Below are 11302 nucleotides of genomic sequence, written 5' to 3'. Positions count from 1 at the left end.
ATGAACACACTAATTTGATAACATTAAAATCATATACACTAAAATAATATTTAAATACATTTAAATATCATACAAGCTAAAATGATATTCAAACATATTTAATTATTTAATTTTTAAAAACCATTTTTTCAAAATAATATTCAAACACATTTAAACATTTTTAATATTATTAAAAAATTAAGAAATTTTAAAAATAAATAAATAATTATTAAAACTAAAAGAATTACAAAATAACAACATTAAAAAAGGTAATTATTCAAAATTCAATATTTATAAGTGACATTAACATATTTATAAGTGATCTCTTTTGTCTATGGTCTATGATTAAAATCCTCTTTGGCAAAATTTTGCCGATTAAATCGGTTTTAATTCCTAATTTTTATAATTATGTAAATTAAAAATAATTTTAAAAAATGTGTAGAACCATATCATATTGAAAAATGTCATGTAACAATGCCACATCATTATAATGAACAACTAAATTTGTTGAAGGGTCAAAATCATAAAATCTTAAAATGTCGAAGAAAAAATCTATTTCTATATGTCAGTGATTTTTAATTCATAAAAAATTAAAAATCACATTAGAAATAATTTTAGAACATGATTTTCTAATTTTTCAAACTGGGTATATTTTATGCCTAATGATAAGTACCAATATAAATTGCTCCAAAACTAAAATTAATATAGGTTTGAAAGAAAATAATATCATAAAAACATTTTAGAATTTTTCACAAATATTCTTTAGCAATACATTATTTTTAAATAGTTAGAGTTACACAACTATAGGCCACAAATATTTTTAAATCATTGAACTAACATAAAATTTGAATAGTAAAATAACCAGAGAGAAATACTAACAACACCCCCGTAAAACTCAAAAAAGTTATTAAATCAACTAAGATTTTTAATTCTCTTATATTCAGTTTGGGCTTCAATTATGGCCCACTATCACCATGAGCCTCAAAATTGTTCTTTTAACAAAATTACAAGACATCAAAAAATCAAAGGGCTACTTTTTACACCCCCCATGAAGTGATAGCACACCCATCAAAAGACAACACATCGTAAGTGAGACACCTCCATTTTATTCAAAAGAGTCTAAAGATACATATCCGAATACTTTACATTTTACATGCATGAAAAACATGTCTAGAGTACTTTACAGTTACACTATATAGCCTTGTAATCTAAAGTTGCTGCATTTTGGGTTGCACTGAGTTGTATCACATGGTAAGAGCAACTTTCTGCACCTACATTATTCCACCGTAAAACTTACTACTACTTACAATCACATCATGCATTTTTTATACTCTTCAAATTTATTTGTAGATTATTGTTTTCTAAAAAAATGTTTATCTATCTTAACTTAAATAATTTCTATTTAACTCAACAAAATTATGAAAAGGGAGGTGCGAAAAGTTGTTTCTCATTGGGCCTATTTTGTCATTAAAAGCAGCCCAATAGAGCCGACGAAAAGTAGTTACGTTACTTTATTAGACCGTTGTACCCTTTATTTCGAACAAAAAGACTATATTACCCTTTTCAAATCTAGTCTCTCTCATTTTCAATTTTCGCTGGCGCTCTCTTTTCTCTTTAGTCTTTGTTCTGCCTCTGACTGGGAAAAACAACACAACACTAAATTCCACTCAACCCTACTTTCTCTCTCTTCTCTCTCTCTCTACAATATCCACAATGGCGTTCGCTTCTTTCCTCGGAAGAGTCCTCTTCGCCTCCGTCTTCATCCTCTCTGCTTACCAAGAGTTTGTTCACTTTCTGCCATAATCCTTGATATTTTTATTTTTCATATTTGAAAAAATCTCATCCATGTTGATTAGTTTTTTTATTTCTTGAAATCTATGGTGTTTAGGTTGTGATTTTCTACTGAATTGGTTTTTGTGTTAGTTCTTGTACTTGGATCTGTTGTGTTCAAGCTTGAATGATTTGTCTGAGAAAAATGGTTTAGCAGATCTATGGAAAGTAGATATTTTTCTTGGATCCGTTTCGTTTTAATGTAATAAATGTATAAGTTAGGAGATGGGGTATACTATTATAGAGGTTAGTGTTAAACTCGGAAATTAGCTTGAGAAAATGTAAAATTTGGAGCTAGTTTGGATAGGATTTTTCACAAAAATGAATTTTGGAAAAATGGTTTTCAAAATTTTATAAGATTTTTAAATTTTTTTTTTTTTTATAAGTTTGAAGATTAATTTTGACATCCTATTACATAAATATGCATTTTATTGAAGATTAAAATACAATCAAATCACAATTTTTTTCAAAAAATTTATTTCAAAAATGATTTTTTTTTTATGAAAGGCTATTCAAAATAGTTCAAAATAAAATAAATTTTCTTGAAAATTTGATATTATAAAATGTTATTTAACTATTCAAACCAAATTTTTATTTGAAATTTAAGCAAAATTTCTTTTAAACAAAAATATTAACACGTAAAAATCATTTTAAAAAAAACAAAGTTGAAATGATTTGGTCATAATTATATGAGTCTTCTAAGCTATTTAATTAGAAATTCTAACCAATAGCTTCTCTCATTATATGAAAATTTGATACCAATACAGGTAGTAGGTACTTTAGATTTTTCAACATCTCATTTAATTATTCATAAATATTTGTAAAATTATAAATATTTCTTTATTTCTTTATGGGTTACAAACTAAGTACTTATTTAATTATTTTAATTGAAAATTGAAAATCTAAGTTATATAAGCTAGAAGCTAGTCCAAACTTGACTTTAGGTTATTATGTCATCCCTGAATTTTGTAACCTCTTAATGAGTGTGTAATTTCTACAAAGTGTCCCTTAACTGAAAATAACTATATATCTTGTGTGGGGGTATATCTGTACTATCAGTTAACAATTGGTCTTCATTAGTTACTAACTGCCCTTAATATATTCTTGTAGAGTGTTGGGGAAATTGTAAGGAGGGATGAATGGGAAGATTGAGAGAGATAAATCTGTGATCTCAGATCTCCAATCTCATTTTGTTCACTGAATTTCTGATTACTAGTGGATTGTGATTTCTGATTTATGTGGAATGGTGTGAATATTGTGCCCCCTTTCATCTCTATACTCTGCCATGTTTATTTTCTAATTAAATGGATCACTTCAATTTGATCACATGCTTTATGAGATTATTCTTTATATACTTCTTGAGAGAGTTGCAGGTTATTGCTAGAGCTTTCTGTTCACAATTAATCAGAAATTTGGAGCTGGAAATTATTGTTTATTTGACATTTGAATTATACAAGCATTTGTTTGTTGATGATTCTCTTTATAATTTTTCTTTATTTTCCCTTCCTCTCACAGATTTAATGACTATGGAGTTGACGGGGGACCTGCAGCAAAAGCAATCAGACCAAAGTTTGATGCCTTTATAAATAAAGTTGATTCACATGCTGGCTTCCAACTTCCAGAAATTGATGTTAGTCTCTCTTTCCCAGTATCAATTATGTCAGGAAACCATGATTTAAATTTAAAAAGCACAAGGAAAACGGAAGTTAAAGTGAGGTCCTAGCATGTAGTTTGAGACTGCTTAGGAATTTAGTAACTACAATCATGCATTTTTCTGTTATTGAGGATGGTGTGAGAAATCTGATTTAATTGTAGATGAAAACCTACGAGGGTGCCTGATAATACCTTTGCCTTAATTGCATGGGTTCAGATAAGACTATTAAGGAGGGGATATGAGGCTGGCTTGGTGGTTGGGGCGGTAGAGTTAAGTTTGGTGGTTGCCTTGATTCCCACGCCCAACATTTTTAGTTGAAAAAATGACTATCATGTTGCCATTAATTATTTTGGCCATGAAACTTATATTTGCTTGCCTGCTTGCCCTTGTATAGTTTTGGGTCCTCAGCATGAAGTATTACAGTGTTGGACATGAATAGTAAAAAAAAGTTAACATGACTTTTTTTTCTAAATTAATACAACTTCTGAAAACTGAATTGGGTGGAGGCTGGAGGAAGATGCTGGGGAAGTTAAGAAACATCATAATGGAGAATAATTGAATATTCTTTCATCATTTTATCTGTTGTGGTTATTGATATAGTCATCCTTTTATCTACATGTAAACAGTGTTTGATCAGATACTCCTTTTCACATGCATATTACTTTGCTTTGTATCTAGAATGTTTGTGTATATTTATATAATATAGTTTATGTCACATCACAAACAGATAAAATTTTTAGTTGCTGGGGCTATTGCTCTCAAGGGCTTTGGAGGAATTTTTTTCATACTTGGCAGTTCGCTTGGAGCTACACTTCTGGTTTGTAGTTTGAATTCTCTCCATGCAATTTAGTTCATCACTTTATTTTCATCTCCGTTGTGTAATATGGTTCTTTTCTCCCTGTAGCTTTTGCACCAGGTGATTACTACTCCAATATTGTATGATTTCTATAATTACGACCATGAGGACAAAGAATATATTCAACTTTTCATCAAATTTACTCAGGTCAGAGAAGTGGGTTCATTATTTTATCTAATTTATTTTCTTGTTGCCTGATTACAACCTACTGTCACAATGTTCCTCCATGTATTGTTGTAATTGTTTATTAAATGGTATGGTATTACTCCTTGCAGAATATGGCTCTCTTCGGGGCTTTATTGTTTTTCATTGGGATGAAAAACTCCATTCCTAGAAGGCAACCCAAGAAGAAGGTTCCCAAAACAAAAACCTATTAGCAGCTGTAATTTAAAGTCTATTTTGCAAGAAGGTTCCCTGGTTGTTCACCATTCCCATTCCCAAATTTCCCAGGAACTTGCTTGAGTGTTTGTCCGGCACAGCACAAATCTCCCATCCAACGAGTATTGTAGGTGTAGCATTAGTTTCATGGATTACACAAATTTATGTATGCATATATATTGCTATTTTGTTTCACATTATGAACTATCTTTCAATTGCTAAACTTGGTTACCAAGAGGGTTAAAATGCATGATTAAGAGCATGTTTGCTCAAACTTAAGAGAGTGCTGATTTCATTTTGTTAATGGCCCTAAAAGTGTGGACGTCGAAATTGACTATAAATTTCTCCATGCCGGCACATAATTCTGTGTTCCCATTTTGAATTCTTTGGCCCTTTTCCCTGACTTAATGTTTGTTTTGTACTGCGTTGAGTTTGAAAGAATTGACTTAATGTGTGTATATGTATTTCCTATCAGATGTGTTTACAATTAATGATATGGTATTGGTTGGAGAACATCAATGGGGGGTTTCAAAATGAGGTTTGATTGGAGAACACTATTTATTGCTACATTGAATGGTAAATTAATAAGGTGCATGGTGGACCATCTATGATGGTGGTCCAGGATTGAAAAGGGCCTTGGTAGTGCCGATAGTTTGTTTCACCTTGTGACCGTTTTGGGGGTATCAAGAAAAGTGATGCTCTCTAACTACACCAAGTTCCTAAACATGGTGGTGTTGACCATGTTGCAAATGATCTTTTAAGTACTTCAAATCCTCATCTCTGTCCATTAGAACTTGTGACATGGTTTAAATTCAAACATCTCTTGGTATGAACCAGGAAACGTAATGTGGTGTCCTCCCATAGACTACTTCAAAAGGGGGTGGTCCTAGCATCAATCTCATAAGGATTATGCATAATCTATATGTGGTAATCTGGGCTCATTTGCGGTTGAGTCTCTTGCAACTTGATCAACTCTTGTCGAGAAATTGCTCATGAAAGTGAGGTCTCTATCACTCACTATTAACACAAGTACCCTACGGAGCTCCACTACCTTTCTAGTAAAGATTTCAGCCAAAGATCTTGCTCTCTAGGAATGCTTTAGAGGTATAAAGTGTGCAAAGTTGCTCAACATGTAATCCGTATTAAACCCCCTCAACGTATAAAGTGCGCAAAGTTGCTCAACATGTAATCCGTATTAAACCCCCTCAACAACTTTATGATAAAATCCATGTTAAACTCCTCCTGTATAGAATCTGGAATAGGTGAAGGTTATAATTGGAATTTACAAGCTTAGTGCATATGTTGATGTCATTATGAAATATTTTATACACCAATTTACATTAAGACACAATGAGTTAATAATGTTGTTCGCAGCGAGGGGTGATGTAGTAATTTGAGGTGGATATGAGATATCCTCGTTTAATTATTATTTTGTTTAGGATTATTCGTGCGGAATAAAATTTAAATATCTAACAAATCTCCTCATTTTGGATCGAAGATGATCTACTAGTGGAATTTTGTGGGAATTACGAGTCAGTTCATACGAACGGCGTCTATGTTCTATTATGGAACTGGAATTAGAATGTATATATTGTAAATGATCCTGAACTGATGGATACTGATCTTTGACACAGTAGTGCAGGGTGGATCTGCAAGGATAAAACTTCAACATCTAAGCCAGTTCATAATTCAAAATAAGTGTAGTAAGAAGGGGTGATCGTAATAGTGTACCTTGAATTTCACGTGTGATACGTTGGGTCATTTTGAGTGGATTGGATCTTGACTTTTTTTGGGTCTTTGACTAGACTAGAAAAAATATCTTATAATATCTTTCATTTTAATTTAGAGTATTTTACAGTAACTCTAAACTAATATAAAAGATATTTATAATATTCTAAGATTAATGAACGAATATGTGAATCGAAACGACCAAACAAGATATTCGTAAACCGCCAAGTCACTCATGGGCCAACTGAACAATTGAAAAATCAACCATTAACTAGTCAGCCCAGTGACTGTTAATCAAATCAAATGTTTATCGTCAAACATTTCAGCTGTTGACTCTTTATCGAAAGTCAATAATGCCAAAACTGTATTTTCCTTCCCTTCACCGCATGAGGTTTTAAGGCATACTTTAAGAATCTCCATATTGAATTGAAATCACGGTGATGTCAATTTATCCATCATCTAACTTGTTCTCTACCATGTTAAGTCACTATTTAACAATCTTGATCAAGTTCGAACCATTCTTGAACCTTGACATTGTCATTTTCATCCACTTGCTACCAATCAACTTTTTTTCAGCTTAGGTAATCTAACAAGTCCATAAGTATGGTTATTCAAATATCTTTGACTTTATTTAATTTTGAATGCCTCCATGAAGATCATTGTTTTTTATCTCTGCAACCCCTTAGTCACATTCAAAGCATAACACTCAAGACTAGCATAACCGTCCATTTGAGATGATACAATCTCCCTCTTTAATTTATCACGAGTCAAATAATAATCAGAGACGTCTGTAATCGTTCTCTCACTTGTTCTAGTATCCATAGTAGGAAACTCCATCTTAAACCGAGTCTTCTCCACCATAGTTTCTAAAGGTTTCATCCTTAGGCCTTTACTCTTCTTCCCCTAATGAGACTCACTTAAAGTAATACATCCGCGAGATGAATCTTGATCCTCCGGGTTTCACTCCCAACAACTCAAAACCTTTCCTATCTCTTTGATAGCCAATGAACACATAAACCACAAATTTATCATCAAGTTGAATTAGCTTGATTTGAGCAATAGGTAAAGCTTTTGCGACCTTTGAATAAGAGTAATTTTTCAGGTTTCCTACTACAAACTACCATATGTGTTTGCAAGTTTATTCCTATAGATGAACACTTGTCGACCAAGTAAGTTGTTTGACATTAGCCTTACCCCCCATGAACTCAATAATAACTCGGCAGTAACATGCATTTTTATCCATTGTCTTTTGTAAAACTCATAAACGTGCTCTAAAACAACATTCTGATATCCACCACGTCTTGACCTCAAATCTCATAGCTTGTTGTTGTCATGAAAGTCTTCACTATATGATGATGAATAAACAACAATATTGGAACCTTCTAAAATATATAAACCACATATTTTAGATCATTCAACTATGATCACTTCATCTTTCTAAATCTACAACATCGCATGTTTAACTCTAGTGTAATTTCCTAGATGATCAAACATGCTTATGGATAACAAATTTATCCTTAGCTCTGAAACACATCTCATGTTGTGAAGATGAAACTCACAATCATCAAATATTTTAAGTCCAACCATACCAATACCATGAACCTTGCAAACATTTTGTCACCAAAGAGAACTATTCCACCTTACTCAAACTTCAAATTCTCAAAGTATTATTTATTGGAAACACGTGATAATACAAGCCTGAGTCCATGACCCAGTCCTCTTCAGTATCTAAACTTGTGACCGATAGTTCACCAACACTCTCATGATTATCCTTATTCGAGGCAACTACAATCGAAACAAAATCATCATTGTCTCTCCTCCCAAGATAATCCTTCATTAAGTAACCATTTTTTTGACAAATGAAAGATTTTACCTTTGACTTGTCAAATTTATTTGATTTCAACATCCTTTTACGCTCATTTCCTCTTCTTTAGACACTTAATATTTCACCATTATTGTCAATGTTCAAATCCTTCACCTTTGAAAATTATTTGAAACTCACAACACTCTCGACTTCATCCAAAGTAATAATACTTATCATATATAAACAAGGGCATTCTTAAAGTGTTAAAATGATCTTAATAAGAGTATATCCTTTTCCCCATCATCAATATTCACCTCAATATTCTCAATATCATCAATGATATTGTAAAGTTCTGTCATCTGCTCCACTAAGGATTTGTTCTCTACCATTTGGATTGAGTAAAGTTGTTGCTTTAGATACAACCTATGAGCTAAAGACTTGGTCATATACAATTATTCAAACTTTGCTCACATCAAAGTCGCAATCTTATCCCTACAAACTTCCCTTAAAACTTTATCCCAAAGGCAAAAGATAATAACACTCTTAGTCTTATCCACTATCTCATTTTTCTATAATGTGTTAGGCGTGTGAGTATTGTTGCCTCACTCTGCAATGCTTAAATACATTATGCTTGTGTTGAAAGTGCTTGTATCGACTTTCTACAACCCAAAATTTGTCTCCAAAAAACTTATCGATCTCTCATTTTTCCATGGTGCTCACTTGTAAACAACACCCTTTTGCCCCCATGGTGGGCACCACTAAAGGTCATTTTGACATATTCCATGTTTGATATATTCCTTACAAATCTCATACGACTCACCCTTGATCTTTTTTCACTTGTCTTCACTAGTGTAGGAATAATTTTTTGATATGCAAACTTCAAAAAGTTGATTTTTTTGTTGGATCAAGAATAGCCCCAAAGGAAGTGATAATATTATACTCACTCCAATACTTGTCAAATTTTTCCCTTATTTTTTTAGCCATGTCTTGAATCAACGAATCTTCACTTGTTGAATAAGAATTAAAAAGACACTTTATTTTCCATATTTCTCCAAAGTACAATTTAGAAGTAGGATACGAAGATCCAGAGATCAAGTTTGTAATGTTGCAAAATGGCTTCAAGAGTTCACATATTATTTCAGATCTTGTCCACTCTTCACTTGAAGGACAACACTTAAAGTTTAAATCTCTCAAACTCAAGCTATAAAAGGAACGACAATAATTAATTGCATTCTTGAGCTTTATAAAAGTGGAGTTCCATCTAGTAACACAATTTGATCTTAATCCAATTGTTGTATCAATCTCACAAACATTATTAGCACATTAAAAAAATAGTGTTCTACTTCCGATTACCTTTACATAAGACATACTTTGTCTAATTTTATACAATGCATCACCTACTACCTTCAATCTATCTTGAACAATGAGATTCAATATGTGCTCGTAACAAAGAATATGAAAGGAAGTTCCATTAAATAACATGTTATTTGATAAAGCATCATATCATCCTACTTTTTGTCATTTTCTTTTGTTATTATTTACTTGTGTCTTTCATTATTTTTATCATTGGTAAAACATCATACGCATAAATAAAGAAAATAACATAAACAAATTCATTCATTAAATAAATCAACAGTATAGTTCACAAAATGAGAAAGCAGAAAAGACAAAATGAAAGAAAAATAAATGACACTAATTCGTGGGTTACCTCATACATATTGATTCTTCAAGGTATTTATCTTGACCTTTTGATCCTCTGTTAGAATGGTATATATGACAAAAAAATATATCATCTTTCTTCTTCCTTTTGTTTGGAAGGAATCCCATTCACTTGAGGTATTGATTGTGGAACCATGGTTTTCAGGTTATTCACATAAGTAATCAAAGTCAAAGACTATCATGTTTTGTTGTTGATGATGTACTTTTAATGACAAAATTTTTGACAAATTCGATTAAAACTCGGATACAACTTGGTTTCACTTGTGAAGATGCAACCTTTGATAAACTTAAAGCATAAAGTCAAGCAAGTATGACAACCGGTCAAAGATGCAAGCATGAGAATTAGGGTTTGATGAACACTACAAACATCCTCTGATGATAGAGTTTAACTTAAAGATATTTCAAGCCTCATCTCTAATAAGACTCAAGAAATTTCTTATATGATTTGTATATTCAACAAGTCTTGAAGATTCAAAGTGTGAAAGAGAGGAAATGCCAAAGCTCGCCCAATCGGGTTAATGTGTTTTGTAAAAACATAAGAGAGTTCGTGTAAACTAGTATGCCTAAATCACACACACACACACACACACACACACACACACAAACATGTTTTAAAGCCCATATTTCTCAAAGTAAACAACCCAAAAGAATTTTGGGGCATAACCAATTGAATCAAGAACTGTTAGAATGTTTTGGACAAAGTTTTGAATTGTTCAATCGATTGAAACATATACCCAGTTGTTCTTGCTAAACACTATTTGGAGAAATCTCTCTGAAGCCTAGCTAGGAGAGATTGCAATCGTCTTATTAAGTTAGGAGGTATTTAGTATTTATTTTCCTTTCTTCATGGAGGAAGTTCCCTTTTATATTGTATGACTCATCAATGATCCTTTAAGGCATGCCTCTTCACATCCCTCTTTAAGATGACTTCAGATAACACTTGTTGTCCTCTATAATTACCATATAACGTCTTTTCCATCAATGTTTGTAACTCTTATGCAATCATGGGGTCATTTCATAATTGTCTCTCGTGACAGTCCATATGGTTTCCTAGTACTGAAACCGAATATGACTTATCATTTGTCTGTGTTATCACGAGATCGGCTCCGACGTGCTTGCTATGTCTCTGAATGGTTCCTAACCGGATTCCTACCTGAGTAAGGCTATGGTTGTCCGGTCTACTTGTGTTCACCTACTCGGTTTTCCAAGAACTCGACCTCAGAGAATTTCGGGATGTACACCAATCAATTTGGTAAGTGAAAACATTGTCTATAAACGATTGTGACAATGTCTTAATAAAGGGAAACATGTGTGTGTATATATATATATATATATATATATATATATATATATA

The 11302-nt window shown here is 32.2% G+C and overlaps 1 protein-coding gene across 1 annotated transcript; it reads left to right on the top strand.

The window, feature by feature from the left end:
- The first annotated feature begins 1552 nt into the window (after positions 1 to 1552).
- On the top strand, positions 1553 to 5079 carry LOC127126069 (uncharacterized). The gene is made up of 5 exons (XM_051054918.1): positions 1553 to 1760; positions 3325 to 3439; positions 4191 to 4280; positions 4368 to 4466; positions 4595 to 5079. The coding sequence occupies exons 1-5, from the start codon at positions 1693 to 1695 to the stop codon at positions 4694 to 4696; spliced, it is 474 nt and encodes a 157-aa protein (XP_050910875.1). The 5' UTR covers positions 1553 to 1692; the 3' UTR covers positions 4697 to 5079.
- Positions 5080 to 11302: the final 6223 nt, after the last annotated feature.

This window comes from Lathyrus oleraceus, chromosome 3 (assembly GCF_024323335.1).
Source record: "Lathyrus oleraceus cultivar Zhongwan6 chromosome 3, CAAS_Psat_ZW6_1.0, whole genome shotgun sequence".
NCBI classification, from domain to species: domain Eukaryota; kingdom Viridiplantae; phylum Streptophyta; class Magnoliopsida; order Fabales; family Fabaceae; genus Lathyrus; species Lathyrus oleraceus.
This window is presented reverse-complemented; position numbering and strand designations above follow the sequence as displayed.